This window comes from Mustela putorius, unplaced genomic scaffold, assembly GCF_011764305.1.
Source record: "Mustela putorius furo isolate JIRA1106 unplaced genomic scaffold, ASM1176430v1.1 tig00000135_pilon_pilon_pilon, whole genome shotgun sequence".
Taxonomy (NCBI): domain Eukaryota; kingdom Metazoa; phylum Chordata; class Mammalia; order Carnivora; family Mustelidae; genus Mustela; species Mustela putorius.
In genome coordinates this window covers 2880131-2899517 of record NW_025421292.1, presented here as the reverse complement: position 1 = coordinate 2899517, position 19387 = coordinate 2880131, and the positions used below count along the sequence as shown (strand labels likewise).

At 57.6% G+C, this 19387-nt stretch overlaps 1 protein-coding gene across 4 annotated transcripts in view; it reads right to left on the bottom strand.

The window, feature by feature from the left end:
- Positions 1–1868: 1868 nt before the first annotated feature.
- The window catches only part of PACSIN1 (protein kinase C and casein kinase substrate in neurons 1), a 54367-nt gene continuing 36848 nt past the window's right edge, over positions 1869–19387 (bottom strand). For 3 of the 4 annotated variants that reach the window (XM_004770656.2, XM_004770657.3, XM_004770655.3), the window contains exons 2-10: positions 9882–10013; positions 8919–9075; positions 7525–7760; positions 6955–7110; positions 6682–6857; positions 6166–6286; positions 5948–6075; positions 5165–5352; positions 1869–4761 (exon numbers count right to left, since the gene is read on the bottom strand). In XM_004770656.2, the coding sequence (XP_004770713.1) occupies positions 4652–4761; positions 5165–5352; positions 5948–6075; positions 6166–6286; positions 6682–6857; positions 6955–7110; positions 7525–7760; positions 8919–9075; positions 9882–9944 (1335 nt within the window). In that variant the 5' untranslated portion in view covers positions 9945–10013 and the 3' untranslated portion in view covers positions 1869–4651. Of the gene's footprint in view, positions 4762–5164; positions 5353–5947; positions 6076–6165; positions 6287–6681; positions 6858–6954; positions 7111–7524; positions 7761–8918; positions 9076–9881; positions 10014–12536; positions 12658–19387 lie in introns of those variants that run through there. The other variant, XM_004770654.3, reaches the window with a different exon arrangement.

Below are 19387 nucleotides of genomic sequence, written 5' to 3'. Positions count from 1 at the left end.
GAGGCAGTGAGCCATCAAGACCAAGGAGGCCCTGGAATGACCCTCATCTCCTCCCCTCCCAGGCAGGTGCCCAAAGGAGGGAGCAGGACTGGAGCTGGAGGGGACTTGCAAGGGGATCCTGAGCCTCTGCTTCTGTTTGGCCAACCCCGGGGGCTCTGAGACGGGACAGCAGGGGCGCAGGGAAGGTGGGCTCTTCAGCCCCTGCTGTGGGACCCTGGCTCTGCAGCAGCAAACAGGGTGGAAGAGAGGTTGGCTTGTTTGTGGTGTCCCTCTCTTGGCGGGAGTCATGGACCTCTGCGATGCTCCCTGTGAAGCACCCCACACTGATGAGGAGCAATGGGGGTCAGGAGTCCTGCGTGCTGGGGTAGATGGGGACCTCCCACCCACTATCCGGAAGGCAGCATGTCTCAGCCTCCTCATATTTGTTCAGCCAGCTCCCGTGTCCTGAGTACCGAATACATACTTGATGCTTGCACTGGTTTTCTATCATTAACCTTCCCAACAAAACTGGGGGCTACCCTGCTGTTCTGCAGACGATGAAACAGGCTCAGAGCCGTGAAGTGATTTACTCAGAGTCACACAGTCGATCGGCGACAGAACCAAACACTGAACCCACAGGACAGTGCTCTCTCTGCCCCTCCATGCCTCTTGCTCTGTGATTGGTCAGCACTTTTTGCTCCCATAACCCTCCACTTCTGATGCCAGGCTCCCAAGAGACGGGACTGGGAGCCAGCCAGTGCTGCCCAGGCCACTGAGGGTTAAATGCTGCCCCATATTGCTGCCTTCTGCCCCCAGCAATTTTATTGTCTCCAGAAGAAAGTTTACTCCTGGCAGTGAGCAAACAACAGCTTGGCATCTGTCAGTTGGGACTGGGACAGGACTAGGGGGCCCTGCCCCAGGCCTGTGCCTCTCTGGGCCCCCGGCTGTCTGCCTCCTCCCAGGGAGGGGGCCCACTGGGACTCTGGCCAGCACTCAGCTCAGCTCTGCTGAACTGGTTTTGTCTCCAGCCTTCCTGCCCTGCCCCCAAGCAGAGTCCCTGGAGCCACCTGCTGGCGTGCCCCTAGCTGGACCTGGGCCTGGAGCAGCCTGGGGTCTCAGGCTGGGGCTGGGAAGGAGGAGAGGAAAGGGGACTCATGGCTAGGAGTGGGGAGCTGGAGCTCCTCCAGAAAGGGGCGTCTGGGGTGGTGGGGTGAGGCACCCTCCTTGCTGTTGTAGCTTTGCCACGAGGCACACAACTCCTTGGCCGGTGCACACCCGTCCACGGACACCTCGTGTGCCGACAGCAAACTCCCAATCCCTCCTCTTCCCCTGCACACCTGCCCATCAGAACCCCATTGGCCCAGATATTCCCCGACAGGCCGTCAGGGTCCCTGCACAAATAAGGCAACCTGACTCTCAGGGTCGGGATCGAGACCCTTGTGGGGCTCTGCACTCAGCGGGGAGTCTGCTTCTCCCCCTCCCTCTCCATTTGCTCCCTCTCCCTCCCCCACTACTGTCTCTCAAATAAATAAATAAATAAATAAAATCTTTTTTAAAAAGAAAAAACCTATTTGGGGGGTTCACCCTTGAACTGTGAGTTTGGGACCCCGAAAGGCCCTAGTGCTCTTGGTCAGTGTTCATCCCTCAGGCACACAGAACCCTGGGGCCACGACCTCAGGAGTCTCCAGAGACCATCCGTCACCCACCCTGCACAGACAGGGCTCAGGGTGCTGAAAGGTTAAAGGCCCAGCCCTCGGTCCTTCAGCTCATTGGCAGTCAGCCGGTCAGCGCTCAGCATGCTGGGCGCCACCTCCCTGACAGACCTCCCCACCACAGATAGCTCTAGAGAGTTCGGAAGACACACAAGACTCAAGAGGACCACATCCAGCCAGGTTGACACAGTTCTGGATTTTATCCACAGTCATACAATCACAACTGAGAGAGATATATTTGTATTTATAGACCTTTAAATTACACGATCATGTACAAAACATGTGCATTGCTGAGACCACAGCACTTCTTGGAGGGTCACAAGTGTCGGACTAATGGAGTCAGGGAGCCTAGGGCAGCAGGTGGCGGGCGGCAGGGCAGCCCCGGCCCCTGGCAGAGCCAGGCCGCAGAATGGTGGTTAACTGGGAACCGAACACACGAGTCGCCAAGCCCCACAGAGCAGGCCCGCACAGCATTGAGGGTGCAGGGAGGGGGCTACAAGAGGTGGCGGGCAAAGAGAGGGGCGTGGCCCTCCCATGTGGTGGTGAGTACCCGGACACCAGCACTGACAGGTGGGGCTGAGCCCCTAGAGCTTGGGGGTGGGGGGAACTGCTGGGTGGGAGACCATCCCACTCCGGGGTCCTGAGGAGCCTGGGGACCGAGAGACAGTGGTCCCAAACCGGGCCATGGAGGTGGTTGCTCAGACAGAATGGGATTTCAAGTCCCTGCCCCGGAATGGGCAGCTGGAGCACTGAGGGGGCAGGCCTGGGGTCCAAATAGGACCACAGACCCTCCCCAGGTGCTAGAAAGCCATTGGCATGGAGAGAAGGAACCCAGGCCCCAAGGCGTGGCTGTACAGCTTCCTGCCTTCCAAGGGTACATACATGGTGAAGGTCAAAGGCCCCCAACCTCAACTCCCATCTGGAAGAGAAGCTGCAGAGGCTTTTGATCTAGATTTGGGAGGGCAGAGAGCTTCTGAAATCTTGCTTTGGGCTCTGAGAGGCCTAGGGCAGATCTCAGGCGGCAGCAGATGCTCAGAGAGCAGTGACAGGACATGGGGGGCTGGGGTGGGGGTCACAGTCTGCCTGTCCCTGGGGGTGCCATCGTCCTCACCCTCAAACTCCCCTGGCCCCCTGACTGAGGCCTGGCCAGCTCAGGCACTCCCCAACCCCTGCCAGAGTCTGCCAGGATCCTCTGTGCACACATGAATGAGGTCAGGGCCTAGAGACCATCAGTGGAGCGCTGGGGGAAGAAGCAGGGAGCAAAAGAGGACTGAGGGGGGCCAGAAGGGCTGGGGTATCACACTGTCTTTACCTGGAGGTCCGGGGGCCAGGTGCTGAGGAAGGGGTTACGTAGGGTATCTGCAGTCCTGAGGCCCAGAAGCTCTCTTTGAGCTCAAGAAGTCTGAGGGCCTCACCCCAGAGGTTCCTGAAAGACTCCTCTTTCCAGCTAACCCTCCCCTCCCCCCCTTGAGCTTTTGTCCTGCCCTGGTCTTCTGCCCAAACCTCCTGGGGCTCACACGTGTGGAAGTTGGAACGAGGTACTACGACTCAGTAACCCAGCAGTGCTTTCCTTCTCCCACCCCAGGAAACGCCCTGGCTCTGGGCAGGCTCTTGGCCCCCTCCCCACTCCTGACCCTCCCCCGAAAAATCCTTTAACTGAGACCCGGGCCAAGAGATACAGCGGGGCTGTCAGCCAGGGGGAAAGCTGCTCCAGGGGCAAGAGCTGGGTGGGGAGAAAGGGACAAGGAGGAAAGACATGGGACTGTCCTGCTCCGCAGAGCCTCGGTGCCTCCCTCCTGTCAAAGCCAAGTCTTTCCCAGGGGCTCTACAGGGTTTCTGATGGTCCCAGGTTGGAGACTCCTTTGGGTCTTGCCCTGTCTTCTCGGGAAGGCCAGAGAAGGGGAAAGAGCGATGGGAAGCCACAAGGCTGTCTCCTGGAGGCTGGCTGAACCTGGTGAGTCTGTGGTTTTAGATGCCCATGGAGGGAAGGCAGGCAGGCAAGATGCCCTCCTCCCCAGGAGATAGGAGGAGGCTGCTACTGTTGCTGGCTTTGCCCTGGGCTTTGAGGCCTCTCCCCCTGCCTGAGGACTTAGGAGAGGGGGGCAGGGTTTCTGCAAGTGACCGCAGGGTATGTCTCTAAGAGCCTGGCCCCAAATTGCTAACGGCTGGAAAGAAGGGCCCCAGCAGGGTCTAGGTCCCTCAGCTGAGCTGGCGTTGGGAGGACTGAGGGCCTGCCCCCTTCACTCACCCTCCTACACACCGGTGACACTGTCAGCAACTCCAGCTCTCTCCTTGTCATGTCTGGGAGAGTCTAGGGATCCCGGGAAAAGTCTATGGGAAAAGAGAGAGACCATTGTTCCTCCAGCCCCACCAGTCCTTAGGAGTGAGGGCAGGAGAAGAAGGGTACTCCTCAGGGCAAAACGGAAGACTAAAACTAGGAGGCCCCCCACCTTCTCTGGGGTCAGAGGGGAGGCTTTGACAGCAGGGTGGTGGAGGGAGGGGAGCATGGTGGGGCACAAGAAAGAGGTCAGAAAACCAGGCCCAGAGAAGAGGAGGGGGACAGAGGCTGGCAGCCTGGGTTTTGGGGGAAGGAGTGGGAAGCGTAGTCTGTGGGGAGTGAGGCAGGAGAGAAGGGTCCAGGAGACGACCCTCAGGGTTCGGGAAACTCTTTGGTGGGATCTGAAGAGCAGATGTTGTAACGTCTCTTTTGGGCTAAATACTAAGACCCTCACCTACCCTGGGGCCATCACCCTGAGTCCCACCACCCTGGCCTCCAGGCGACCCTGCAAATGCTTCTGTCTCTGTATTTTTTGTTTTGTTCTGTTTTGACTTTTAAAAAAATAAAAGCTTGATCGGAAAATATGTCTGGAACTCTATGGCGAGGGAAGAGGGACGAGAGAGAGTAGGGAGAGGAGGCAGTGGACGAGGAGTGAAGGGTGGCATGGAGGGGAGCAGGGCAGCTAGATGGCCTCCACGTAGTTGGCGGGATAGAGACCCAGCTGCCCACTGTCCAGCCGCCCGCGGCACCATCCCTGCTCGTCCTCCTCTCCCAGCTTGGTGAGCTCGTCTCCTAGGAAGGGGACACAAAGGAGCGTGTCGACGGGGGCTCAGGGAGGGCTACCCACTCCCCCACAATGCTAGTCAGCTCTCCGATACTAATATTCTGGGCCTGATCCCAAGGCCCTCCCAAGACTGCCCCAACGCCTGCCCTGGAGACCAGCCCCAGCCACACCCCGACACCCACGTGCTGCCCCGGGCCAAACCCCCCAAGCCCAGGCCCAGCCCCTGGCTTCCTTTTTCCGGTCTTATCCCTTCTGCAAGCAGCCCCTGACCTCAGACCCCGCTCCCCACCCCATTCCCGCGTCCCACTCCAGGTTTGGCCCCGCCCACGCACCAGGCCCCGCCCCCGCCGCTTTCCCGGCAAACCAAGGCATCCCCTGACCTTAGGCCCCGCCCTTTCCCGCCCACCATACCGGCCTTGAAGCTGAGCTCATCCTGCTCCTGTCCGTCGTAGTCATAGAGTGCCCGCACACGCACCCCCTTGGCGTCGTCCTCGAAGGGGTTGGAGCCCCCATTGGCCTCACTGCCCCCGAACGGGTTCCCGCTCTCGTCGTCTGACCACTCGGTGGCATAAGGCTGGCCCCTGTCGTAGCTGCTAACGCTGAGAGGCAAGGAGAGGACCCAGCGTGAACTGCCACTCCCCTTGCCCCTCACGCTAACCCCCTCCTGCCAGTCAGACATCTGGCCCCAAAACCCACCGAGGCTGGTGCAGGGATGGGTCCTGTAAGAGGGGGTTCTAAGCCAGTGATCCTCACTGACAGCTCACTGGACAAATGTGAGGCAGGACAGTTAGCATTATTACCCAGTCCTTGAGATGGGATGCTGAAAGGGACCCCTGAGAACATCTGACCCCTCATCTGAGAAGGGCACCTAGTGGTTAAGCAGTATGACCTCTTGGACATCACATCCTGGCTCTGAGGCTTACTTACTAGCCTTGTGCCCTTGGGCAAGTCTTAATCTCTCCGGGTTTCATTTTCTCCATCTGCAAAATGGGGCGCTTTACACGCTGCTCAGAGTGTCGGGAGGCTTCGATGAGTTAATATATGGAAAACGTTTACAACAGTGCCTGGCACCAAGTAGGTACTCGAGGTCGCTGTGATTTAGACCATGTCTTGTCTCCTGAGGTAAAACTCATCTCCCTGGGTATGTGGGCCCCTCTGGTCCCAGGAAGCCCTGCAGGAGCTTCCTGCACTCACCTGCCACGGTCCCCAGCCTGGGATGTGGTCTCTACCACTCCAGTGGCGTTGGTCAGCGTCACCCCCTCTGCCTTCTTGGGCTGCTTCTCTTTCTTGGTGGCGGTGTGAGGAAGATCTGGGTTCCACTCCTAGTGGGCACCAGGGGAGCAGTGAGCTGCCCCCTGAGGTCCCTTCCAGGTTTTTCCGAACTTCCCTTCTCCATCCCCACACCTCCTCACCTCAAACTGGGGCCAGTTCATGGGCATGCCGGGGCCGCTGGTGCTGCGGAACCACCGGAGGTCATCCTGGGCGTCCGCCCCCCGGATGGCCTGCTCCAGCTCCCGGTACACGTGGACATAGCTGTGTGCGGGGGAGATGGGGAATTGGGTGGGGGGCAAGATGCACCGTGGCCCCTTCTTGTCCTCGCCGAGGGCCAGCGGGAGCCCATTCAGAGGACCAAGATGCTGGCAGGCCCCCCAGCTAGGGATCAGGTGGGCTGGTCCAGGAGTAATCCCCTTCCCTATCCCTGCCTTAGCCACTACCCCATCCTTCCAGAGCAACATTCACTGTTTCTCTCATGCCTAGTCTGCCTCGGCTGGTACCCAGACAGCCACTGTCTTTGGAACCTTTTCCTTCTCGGTCCCTGTTGTTCTTACCCTTCCTGTCCTGATACCACAGGGCCCAGGGTGCCTTGCACAATACTTCCACCCTCGGCCATCCGTGCCCACACCCACCACACCCGCACGCCCAGCTACCTGCTATTCTCGGCCAGATTGAGGTGGCGTTTGATGTCCAGCAGCACCTCCTTGAGGAAGACGAGCCGCTTCTCCTCGAACTGCTGGCACTGCTCGAACACCTGCTCCATGCTCTCCATGTACTGGGGCGTGGTCTTGCCCACATCATCCAGCACCTTCTCATACTTCTCCTGGGTCTGTGGGCAATGGAGCAAAGGAAGGGTGAGACCCAGGCCCGCAGCTCCCCGCTGCCACCCACTCCGAGGGGCTCTCAGCCGCCAGGCCCTGGGGCACCTTCTGTACGTCCTGCTTGCACTTGTCCACTTTGTCCTGCAGCTTCTTCTGCTGTTCAGGCGTGACCGACTGCTCCGTCTTGCTATTCATCTCCCGCGTCATGGCCAGCTTCTCCTCTTTGCAGGCCAGATGGTAGGCCTTCTTGGCTGCCTCTAGCTGTGGGGCGGAGAGAACAGGAGGGAGAGCTCCCACTTAGGCGCGGGAACAGACGCAGCCCCTCATCAAGCCCTCCCACCTGCTGGGGGCTGGGAGCACAGATTCAGAAGAGGCAGAAGGGATGTAGGACCCGGCTCCAGGTATCTGGGAGCCGTGCCCACCAATCTGTGGATGTTTCCCTGCGTGGCGCTGCCTGCTGCCTCCACAGGCACCCTCCTGTCAGGTCCTGCTGTGCCTGCCCCATGTGGCTATTTCGGCCAGCAAGGCAGTGCTGCGCCCCCGCAGGCACAACCCCAGTGGGAGATGTCCTGCCCACTCCCTCTGTTGGCTTGCCCCCTCTGATCAGACTGCCCCCAGTCCGCCGAGCTCAGCTGCCCACCCTTGCCCCATCGGCAGCAGCCATCCCCTGGGCACCTCCTTCATCTTCTTGGCCCAGGGCTTCTGGGCCTTGCGGAAGCCGTCTTCAGCCTCCTTGGTTTCCTTGAAGCCGCCCATGATCTGCTTGTGATAGGCGTCCTTCTGCCAGTTCTTGACCTTCTCCAGGTCCTCGTTCAGCAGGTTGTTCTTCACTTCCTGGTGCAATTCGCTCACCTTGTCTGCCTCCGTCATGATGGCCCCCCAGGCTCGCTCCAGGCTGCCATACTGTGGACCTGAGCAAATGGTCATGGGGTGACGAGGCCCTCATCACCCACTGCCCAGGGCCTCCCCCATGCTTCCTTTCTCCCAGGCTTTCCCTGTACTTGCCATGTCCGCAGAAATGCCCTCCCCTGCTCTCTTTACAGTTTGATCTGTCCTTCAGGGCCCACATACCTCCTCCAGGAAGCCTTCCCTGACTGCTCTGCTCTCATACCCCGCAGCCTGCAGCCTCACTGAATTCTTCATACAGCATCTGCCTCTGTGACCACTCCCTTGCTCCCCTGTCAGCTGGTGAGCCCCATGAGGGGCAGCCTGGAACCTGCAAGTCCTCACAAGCCCAGTACAGCACCAAGCACACAGTAAGAGCTTCAGGAATGTTGACTGAGCATAAAACTGAGGAAGCAGCTGGTGACAGATGCCAGGAGGCCACTGGGACCAGACATTCCACAGTCATTTGTTGGTCTGTATACTGGGGATCAGCTCTGTGCCAGGCACTATGCGGGGGAGTACCAGGCTCAGCCCCTGCCCTGGGAGTTCAGGTCTCGTGGAAGAAAAAAAAGTTTAACAATTACACAGAAACCCCAAACTGAAAGTGTTCCAGATCAAAGAATTGAGAGCCAAGACCACTAAAAGGTCTGGATTCTGGATTGCCTTCTGGACCAGCACAATTACTATAATAAAGTTTGCATATGGACTATATTAAGTGCCCCCAGTTTGATCGCTTTACTATGGTTATGTAAACAGATGTTCTTATTCTTGGGAGCTACGCAAAGGATTTAGGGTAAAGTGGCAGGTCTCCCATTTAAATGGTTCAGAAAAACACTGGCATCGAAGAAAGAGGGACTGGAAAAACACGTTCCCTGGTGAATCTGGTCGAAGATTGTGTAGCTCTCGCCAGGATTCTTGCAACTTTTCTCTAAATTAAAATTATTTGGAAATAAAAGGTTTGTCTGGGTTTGTTTTGTCTTTTTAATCCAACCTAAAATTGTACAAAGTCGAGTTGAACAGGGACAGGGAGACCTGACTGGGTGTGGGAGGAGGGTCAGGCCGCGGGGGTGGGGACGGTGCCTTCAAAGGCCCCGTGGCTGGAAGGGTGCGGGCGCATGCGGGCCCCAGACTGGGGGCAGCCGGAGAGGGCCGGGGCGATGCGCGCGGGGTGGGCATGGGGGCACCTTTCTCGATGAGCTGGCGCCAGCGCTTGGCCCAGTCGGTGAGCTGCTGCGCGTACGCCTTCTCGATCTTGGCGCGCTCCTGCACGCAGTTCATCAGGTCGTTACACAGGCGGTGGCCGTCATCGATGCGCTTCACCGTCCGCTTGTAGTTCCCCACCTGGCGGCCAAGGAGCGAGCACGACTCCCGCGGGCTCCCCGCCTCCCCCAAGCCACCCAGGACGCCGCGTCCTGCAGGGGGCGCCCGCCGCGTCCATCTTCCCCCGCCCTTCCCCGCCTCGCCGCCCTGCCGAAGCGCGGGGGCTCCCTCGACTCTCAATTTTGGGGGCTCCAGCGCCCTGCATCACACCCGACGGTCTATACACTCCCTCACCCCACTTGACACAGAACTTCCTCGCTGCCACAAAGCGCAAGATTTTTATAATTTGGACCCAGACTAGAATGAATTATTCATTTTGTTCTTGTGAGTTAAATGTATCATATTTATAGAGTCATGTAAGTGTTGAGCTGAGCTGCAGCTTCTTGACATAATATTATGTTTTGTAGACACCTCATTAAACACTTATTAATATAGGTTTGGCAGTTTTCGCTTTGGGTTCTGGAAGCCAATCGAAAAAATTGTATTTCTTGGTCTCAAAGAGTTTGGGAGGCTCCTGAAATGCTGGCTTCTAAGCTTGTCGCCACCTCTTTGTTGCTGTGGGGCTTCTGGAATTCATGCCACAGGGGCGGAGGCGGGGAGCCCCTGTGGAAAGAGTAAAGCCCGGGTCTGAGGTGCCCAGGACAGGAGGAGTCTCACCCAGATCTAGAAACTCTGCAGGATCTCTCCAGGGGCAGCCGTAGGGCAGTCATCTTACCCCATCTCATGGAACACCAAGGCTTTTGGAGGGACCCGAGGGGCTAGGGAGCAAGGCCTGAGGTTGTGAGGGGAGGTGAGGGGAGCCTGGACCGCCACAGGAGCTGTCTCACCTCCCAGAAGCTGTCAGTGGTCTCCTCTGGAGCTAGTGAGGCCTCGTCGTAGGAGCCAGACATGGTGTAGCCGTGGGGGGGTAGGGACAGGCAGGTGTGCGCTGGTGGTCAGCAGGCGGGGCTGCTCATGAGCTGGGAGGGTAGAAGAGAGATCCCTGGAGAGTGGGGAAGGGCCCCACGTTCCCCATTCCAGGCCTGCGGCCCCCATGTGCTATGGGGATGAGGGCACCACAGGCCTAAGCCTTGCACTGGGTTGGGGACTTCCCACCCGGGTAATCCCAAGAGTAAGTTCTTAGCACTCCTTGTGCGCATCCCCACCCCTCCTTCATGAGCCTTTCACCCCACATCTTCTCCCTCCCTTCTCCCCCTGATCCATTCCCCAGCTCCGGTGTGGCAGCCACCCCAGCCACAACTGTCCTGGGCTCCAGGACTCAGCTAAATTAAAGGAATGAGATCACGTATTTGCTGCATACGAGCTTGCAGTCTGTCAGAGACACATGCGGCTCCTCAAAGCCAGCAAGCAGCCTAATCATTGTGCATGACCTACACTCCCTCCCCAGGGCCTGGCACCCCACAGAGCCCCAGTGGGGGAGCCCCAGCTGCCTTGTAAATCTGCTCCTCTTCCCACTGTCCCTCACCCTGATCTGGCTGAACCCTTGCACTGGACCCAAAATACCCTCCTCAGCTTTCCCACCCAACAGAGTCCCCAACCTCAGCCCCTAGAACTTTCCCAGATGCCCCACCTGGAGCCTGGACCCACGTTCCCTGGGAAGCCTGCTGCAGGGCCCGCCTCCCATCTCTGGCCGGCCCTGGCCCCTGTAAGTCCTTTTGGCTGCCCTGGTGCCCAACCTTCAGAGCCTCTGTTAGCCACTTACGTGTCTCCTTAAAGAGCCCCAAACGTGTGGCTTCCTGGCCTACAGGTCAGACCACTGTGATCTGTGTGAGCACTAGAGCGGCTCTATGTGGCCTGGATCTGTCGTAGGCATCACGGCGGTCCAATCTAGGCCATGGGCTGCCCCAGGGCTGGGGATGCTGCCTTCTCCCATCCCCCACCCAGGCCTTGCTGCCAACCCCTCCCCCTACCCCAGCAAGAATGGCTCAGTAGTCAGGAGACAGGACCCCGAGGGGCAGGGACCTGGTCATCAAAGGGGCAGTGAGGCCAGGCTGGAAATGACCCCATGAGTACCTGCCAGCCTCGAGGCAGAGGACAACAGGGGCTGCCTCCCTGTCTCTGCACTGCTCAGGGACGACGCATCCTATCCCATGAGGATACTGGGGGAGGGCTGGCCTCAGCAAACTTCAGCCTAACCTGGGGACCCTGGGGGATGCTCAGCCCTTCCAGTCGCTCATCTTTGGGCTCAGGGAGCAGATCATGAGGATCCTTGGTCAAGGATATCCCTCCCTTCTCTGGTCTCGGTCCCCCATCTGTCCAGGGGCTAGTACCATTTTCACAGTAATAACCCATTTCTGCCTTCTCCTTGCCCTCCCGGGCCCTAAATATATCCCTTTCCACTTTGCAAAACCTCAGACAAACTTTCCCACAAACTCCTGCACAGAGCCCTTAAATCATACTGAACTGTGCTCTTTGGATCCAAATAATGCAAGCTGTCTGCAGGCTGGCTGTAGGGGCAGGAGTGGGTGGAGGGTAGGGACAGACCCTCATGAGAGTGGGGGTCAAACCCACCCCAGGCAGGGGGGAAGTGACTTGACAAGCCTTGATGGGAGGGGCGGGGGTGTGTCTTCTCTCCCCACCACAGAGGCTCACCTCCCTCATCCTGCAGTGCCTCTCCTGGGAATTCACCTTCCAGCCAGTGGGGCCAACTGATGCTGCCTAATTCCATTTGCGGCTTGTAAAAAGCCAAAGGAGGGAAACATCCTGGCTGCCTGTCCAGGGGACTGTTTAAGTAAATTCTGGTGCAGCTGGGGAACAGAACACTCTGGTCCTGACTGGAGCCCTCCCCAAGCCATGACGCTGAGACAAAAGGAGCAGGGTGCAGAACAGGAAGACTTCAGATGCTTCCATTTGTGTGTGTGTGGGGGAGATATACAAACACGAACACTCTGGAAAGCCGGTAGAAGAGGCTGCCTTCAGGGAACTGGGTGGCTGGGAGATGTGATGGGAAGGAGATTTGTCACTGTTGTTCTTTTATGCCTTTTAAATTTTGCTTTGTACCTAAACTGCAGTTTTTATAACCCTCTGGCCTGCGTTGAGGAAGCTGGGAGCTCGGAGGGAGAGTACACTGACACAAAGGGGACCGTGCAGCTAAGCCCTGGGGTGTCAGACAATCTGGGAATGCACGAGGGCAGAGACCAATCTCCACTCTGTCCAGACCCGGATGGGACTTGCTGGGGCCCCTTCCTCAGTGTGGGCAAGTCACGGGTCTCTGGGGTTGCAGCTGGGGTAGCACATGTCGCTCTCGCCTTGGGGGTCCCCACTCAGTCACCAAACTGCTGTGTGACCTTAGGTGATTCACATGACTGTGACAGGCCTCGCTGTGAAATGAGGATGCTAAGACCCAATGCAAGGACCAGAGGAAATGGTGAGGGGCCAGGCTGGACCCGCACAGGGGCAGGCTCAGGAAGATAGGCAGGGAGCATCAGGGAGAGGATGTGGGAGGGGGGGTGTGGACCCCCAGCACCACCTGCCAGACTCACCTCCAGCCCTGTGCCTGCCTTCTGCAAACCGGCCTCATCCCCCTACCCTGGGCGCCAGGGGGAGGCTTCACTCTGGTCCAATGCCAGGTCCCTCCTGAATGGTGGTCAGGAGCCGCCCTCACTGAAAACACAGATTCTCTCAGAGTCAGGAAGCTGGTACAGCCAGAATCTGCCATCCCCAAGAACAAGCCTGACACGCTCTGACCAGAACCCATCAAATGGGCACGGTGCCGTCCGGACTTTTCTCCCCGGTGCTTATAAAGCAGTTGCGACCCTGCGAACCCTTTATCGTTGAGAATAACAACTGGCATTTATGGAGCACAGACTTGGTGCCAAGGACTGTCCAAGTGTCTTAACTCATCACATCCTGCCAGGACCCCTACACGGCAGGCGCCACTTCACCCCGACGTTATTGCAGAGAGGGCCCAGAGGCTGGGTCGTGACTGAAAGAGCTTGTCAGCTCTCGTTATTGATTTGTCACCGCTGTTGTAGTGGGGGCGGCTGTCCTACAGCGGGCAGGCAGGGCACCCGGTGCTGTTCTGGTAGAGGGGGGCATGGGCTCTGCTCCAGCCCCACCACTTCCTGATGGGATCTCAGTTTTCCAACTCATTGGATGGAAAAACAATATTTCAGTCTCATGTGACACTCAAATGGTAAAAGGCGATTATTGAAAAATGCAGACCATTTATGGAAGTGTGAAGTTTGCACATTGGCCTTGACCTTTTGGAGAAAGGAGTCCCAGGGTGAAAAGCGTGCCTCCTCTGGGCCCCAGGCTTCCTGCCAGCTGCCTCTAAAATGCTCCTGGAAGGCAGGGGCCTGGGGCGTGTTCTCTCCACCCCTGGCTTGAAGAAGGGACAGAGAAATTAAGAGCTGGGGCCCAGAGAGGGTGGGCCAGCTGTGGACAAAGGCGGCATGTGGATTTCTGCAGCATGCACGAGTCACTATCGATCACAGGAGCACGTTCCCCGACACACACCACCCAACCCATCAGCAGATCCTGGGCCCTGCTCTCAACCACCTGGTCCCAGCCCCATCACTCTCCTCAGAGACCTTCCTGCCTCCAACCTTGTGTCCCTCAGCCGGCCCCAACTCCAGTCTGTTCCCTGCCGCAACAACAAGAGGGACACAGGTAATACCTAAGTCAGATCCCACCACTACTCTACTTGGAATCCTCTTGTGACTCCTCATTTCCTCCAAGAAAATGTCTAATAGCTTTCCAGGGGCACTTGTATCTCCTCCAGCTCCACTGATCTCCTTGCTGCTTTAACCCCAGGGCCTTTGCACTTGATAGAAGTGCCTCCCTGCCCTGAATTTCTATGTCTGCTCGAATGTCCTAACCTCCCCGCGTTTCACTTGGCACTCTTTTCCTACCCCCAGCACTCTCCAGTCTCCCCTCCTTGCTTTATAATTCTTCATAGCACGTATTCCCATATGCCAGGCTCCCAACCCTCAAGAATTCATCATGTTTGTGTCTTCCTCACTCACTGTAATGTCAGCTTGCTAAGGTCAGTAGTTTTTGTCTGTCTGGTTCCCTGCTGTATTTTCAGCATCCAGAGCAGGGCCTGGCATATAGTTAAATGCATGGTACATTTTTGGTGAATGAAAAATGCCAAGCACCTTCTGGAACACTCATTCATTAAATAGTAGAAATACTGAATATTGTCCCTCAGAGCCAAAAACAAAGTCACCTGCACAATATTCAAAAAAATGTTGATAATGATGGTGATACAACCAAAAGCCAGAATTTCATCCAGATCCTACTTGTCCTCTGTTCTCAGGCCCCCTGCTTCTCTGGACTTCCCCTTCCTCTCCTCTTGGCCAACTCTCAGGGTCCAGTTCCGGGGTCTCCTCCTCCTTGATCCCCCATGACAATTCTGCCCTCAGTGGGGAGTCCTCCCTCCTCAGGGATCTGAAGCACACAGAAGAGGCTGTTATATTACCCCCCCTCACTCTCCCTTTACATCACCTATGACAGCCATTTCTGAGTACCTGCTACGTGCCAGCCTCTTCGTTCCCTTCATCTCCAATCCTCACGACAGCCCACTGAGATGGGCAGTGACCTCCCTGTCTTCTCAGAGACTCAGAGAGGTTAAATTACTCGTCTAATGTCACACAGCAGGGAGGACACAGAGTCAGAGGCAAGTCCTTCCTCTGCCCCCCGCCAGGCACCCAGGGCAGAACCAGCCCTCCTGGCCTAAGACATTCTCCCAAGGGAATGGCTCGGGTCAAACCCAGGCAGGGCCATGGGAAGCCAGAGCTGTCTCACCCTCGCCCAGGTCCCACAAACATTCCCAGCAGCAGCCCCGCTCCTTACGTTACCCTGAGACAGATGGGCTCGCTGCACCTGACTTGGGGCCACTCCAGGACTCTAACCAGCCTTGGCTGGGGCTGCAGATGCCCGAAGAAGCATCAAGGTCAGCTGTAAGGCACTGTCCATCCACCCCTCCGTGTGATGCATACCCACCCCCTCCTCAATCCAGCTTCTGCTGCTTTGCTCAAGCCTTCCCCCCTGCCTGGGGTGCACGCTGTCCTATCACTCACCTCTCCCCCAAATAAAATAACCCTGCTTCCCTTCAAGGGCCAACTCAGTTCTACGTCCTTCAAGAAGCTCTCCCTGAATACCCCAGTCCTCACCTACTTCCCCTCTACACCCTGGTGCAGTTCTTAGTCGCACCTGCCATGAACCACATCTCACTGGTTCCCACCCAACAAATAGAGAAAATTCTGCTACATTAGAACAGCAATTGAGAGTGCTGCTTGGTGGGGGGAGGGGGGCAGACAGAAGGATAGAGTTCAAATCCCAGCCTGGCCAGCTGTGCGACCTTGTAAGTTGCTTAAACTACCTGTGCCTCAGTTTCCCCATTGGCAAAATGAAGGTGAGAATACCAGCCCACAGGGTTATTGTGAAATGAGTGCCTGGTGTTTTAAGAGGCACTGTGTTAACTATTAGTGTTATTATCAGTATTAGTAGTATTAGTATTTAGTATCAGAGGTATTTTTACCTTCAGAGCTTTTTTTTTTTTTTTTTTTTTTTTACATTCAGAGCTTTTGAAGCAGGAAACATTTATCTCTCTGGATGACTTCACACGCCCTTTCCCTCTCTTTGGGCCAATAGCCCCAGAGACCTTTGCTAAAGACTGACTTGTGTCCCCTCCAGATTCTTATGTTAATCTCTTACCCCTGGCCCCATGGGACTATATTTGGAGACAGGGCTTTTAGGAGGTGATTGAAGGTAAATGACGTTGGAAAGGCAGGGTCCCAATCTCACAGGACAGGTGCCCTTACAAGAAGAGGAAAGGGGAGATTCTCCCTGTCTCCCTCTGTGCACATACTGAGGGAAGTCCATGTGAGGACCCAGCGAGAAGGCAGCCGTCCGCAGGCCGGGAAGAAAGGCCTCACCAGGAACCCAACAGGCCAGCACCTTGACCTTGGACTTCCAGCTTCTGGAACTCTGGGAATAAATAGCCGGTGTTCACGCCACCCAGTCTATGGTGTTCTGTCCTGGCCACCTGAGTGGAGATTCCCTTCCGTGACTATTGGGCCTCCTCTGGGACCCCCAGGTCTCCAGGTGTCCTATGAAAAAAAGACCCCAGGCCTGCCTTCCTCTCACCTTCTCTTTGGCTGTAAAATCTCTTCTAAGGTAAGGTCCATGTGGCAGTCCCCAAGGGCCCTCCCTTCAGAGATGACGCCCCAGGTAGGGAGGAAGGAAGACGATGGAAACACAAATGGGATAACTTGGGGTCAGGGCAGAGCCTGGGTCTCCACTGATGCTGGAGGGCCCCAGAGAGGCTCAGGGTCGGGGGTACCAGGTTGGCTCATCCTTACTGGAAAATGGTTAAAGCCAATGGGTAAAGCCATTCCATCTCTCCAATCATATCCTGGTCTCCTGGTCCGCCTGGAGCCCAAATGTAATACCACAGATGAGGGTGCAGGAGTGGGAGCTGGCAATACCCAGGCCTCCAGCCTCTCTGTCCTGGGTGCATCGCTGTCCTTGAGATCAGTCATCCCACACACGGCTCGTCGGGAAGAGTCAGTCCTGTCCTGAGACCACTGCCTCCTGCAGGGCAGGGCCCAAGTCTGCCTGCTCTGAGAGGGCCCCCCTGAGGGCTGCACAGCTTGCTTTCCCAGTGTCATTGGACTCTGGGATGAATTCTGACCTGGAGGAAGGTGGCCGGTGTCTTTGTGGCACCGGGGGGTGGAATGCAAGCCGCTCCCCTTCTTCCCCTTCCTGGCCGGTAGGGGGAGGCCAGCCCCAGCTGTATTCGGCGACCCCAGCAGTGCAGAAAACCACCCCTTAGCCCCCACCACAGCCTCATGGAGCTGACATTCTGGAAGGGCTGGACAGACAAGAAACCAGATGAATAAGGAAATGGTCAGGTGTGTCAGATGGTGACAAGTGCAGTGGAGAGCAAGGCAGGGAAGGGGACAAGTGACCGTGGTCGCTAGCAGTCATGCTCTTTCAGCTGAGGCGGTCAGAGATGGCCACTCTCAGGAAGTGGCATCTGCCTGAAGACCTGAAGGAAGCAAGGCGGGAGCCATGCAGGTATCTGCGGGAAGAGCATCCGGGCAGAGGGAACAGCCTTTGCAGGGGCCCTGAGGCAGAAGCGTGGCTGCTGTGGTTGAGGAGTAAGGGCCGCGTGGCTGGAGCAGAGTGAGGAGGCTCGAGAGGGAAGGGATGAGGATAGGAAGGTTGGGGAGGGGGGGCTGATGCAGAAGGCCTTGTGGGTCAGACTGAGAACTCTGAGGGAGCTGGGAGCCCCTGCGGGGTTTGAGAAGAGGCAGGATGTGACTGGGTTCAGGTTTTAAAGGACCGCTGGCTGCTGGGGGAGAGCAGGGGAGAGCAGGGCAGGAGCCCAGCAGGCAGGTGGCTGCAGTCGTCTGGGTGAGAGAAGGCAGGGTTCCCCGAAGGCGCTGGAACGAGAAGCGAGAAGCGGCTGGAGTCTGGAAAGACCAACACTGGAGCCAACGGGATTTGCTAATGGCCTGGATGAGAGCGCTGGCCGGGAGGGAAACACAGATGGCTCTGGGGTTTGGGTCCAAGCAACCAGCAGGTGGAGTGCTGGGTCCTGAGATGGGGAGCAGAGCAGGACCTCGGTTTTGTCGCCCTGAGATGCCCATAAAGAGCAGCTGGATGAGCACAGCAGGCCTGTGAGGAGGGGCCAGCCCAGGGCCCAAACTGTTCCTCTAGCCCGTCCCAGCCTATGGCTAAATCTCAGGCCTCTGAGTGGGCCTGGTCCTTTCAAACCCCTTCTGACGCGGGGAAGACTGAGGCTGGACGCCTGGCTCTCAAACTGGTTTCCACTGTGGCCCCACTGGGTGCAATGGGGGTGGAGTTGGGGAATGTGCCTCAGGAGGCCATCCTGGTGGGCTCTCTGCCCCAGGATCTGGGACAAGAAAAAGACACAGAGCAAGCACATGCCCTAGGGACAAGTGGGGCAGAAAACAATGAAGAGAGGGAAAGTGGCCTAGAGAAGGCAGGTGAGACAGCCGGTGGGCTAGGCCTGGAGGGCCTGGGGAAGGGACAGCCCCCTCCAGCTCTTGCCAAGCGAACCTGCCGCTCCGCTCTGGGCCTCACCAGCCCCCTGTTCTGGCTGGGATGGAGGCAGGCCTGGCTGTAGAAGGTAAAGCAGGCCAGATGTCCGTGCCAGCCTCTGGTGGGGAGGGGGGGTTCTCTAGCTCCCTACAAAGGAGAGAGATGAGCAAAAAGGGTGGTGGGGTCCAGAGGAGCAGGGAGGGGGCTGACAGTGACAGTGGATATGGGTTACTTGGTCGCCGGCCCCTGGGCAGATCAACATCGCCCATCTTGTCTGGCTTTCTCACCCCCAGGCCCTGAATTACAAAGCGGGAGCCCCCCACCCCATGCATAGCGTTCAGCAGGTGCAACTAATGTTTGCAGAAATGAATGAGTTTCTTGATGAGGCTTCTCCCACTCTTATTACAGGCCCAAAGATCCCTCCCTGGCCCCCAGGCCAGCTACTCTGACCCCCCACAGGCCCACAGAAACAGGGAGCCCCATAATGTAGTGCCCGGGCCCAGCAAAGGACCCAGCCAGGCTCGTGGGATATACCGGAGAGAGAAGCACAGTGAGAGAAGGAGACAGACCTTTGGCTGCCCGCGTGCCAATTCCCTCCCCTTCTCAGCCTAGGATCTCCCCCTAACACACGCCAGCCCAGGAGGACCTTCTGCTCTGCCCCAGGACAGACCTGGACCAGGAGCAACTTACCCACCACATGACCCCACGCCCTCTTCCATCCTCTTGCTTCCCAGAGGGAAGCAGTGCAGGGCCCCCAGCCTCCCCAGGCCCCAGCCCCGCCCCCTCTTGAGCAGCGGGCAGAGGCTTCTCCGCAGTGCCCGAGCTCCCCAGCGGCAGCCCAGTCTGTCCCCAGGAGCAATGCAGCAGAGGGACAGCGACAGGGGAGGGAGGGCCACAGGCACCCCCACCCGATCCTCCAACATGGAGACCCTGGACTTGCTGGGGAGGGGACAGGGGTCCTTTGGGGCATCTTGGGGCTCTAGGACAGTGGAGAGAATGAAGATAGAAAAGAGCCTGAGCTTGGGGGAGGAGAAAGATGTTTCTTGCCTGACCAGGGGGTCTAAGCCCAATGCCTGAGACCATCTGGAGCCAGCACTGGAGGCAGCGGGTGTGGCGGGGGTGGGGGGTGATGTGAGTCTGCAGCTCTCCTGAGCAGTGCCCTGAGCGAGGGCAGGGGGCATCCTCACTTCTCCCCCAAGCCTCAGCCTGGAGAATGGTGATACCATGGGTCCCCAGAAGCTCAAGCCCCCCTCGGACCCCTTCCCTGGAGAGGGGAGCATCTCTACAGTCAGGACCTGTGGCCGTGGTGGAGAGAGAG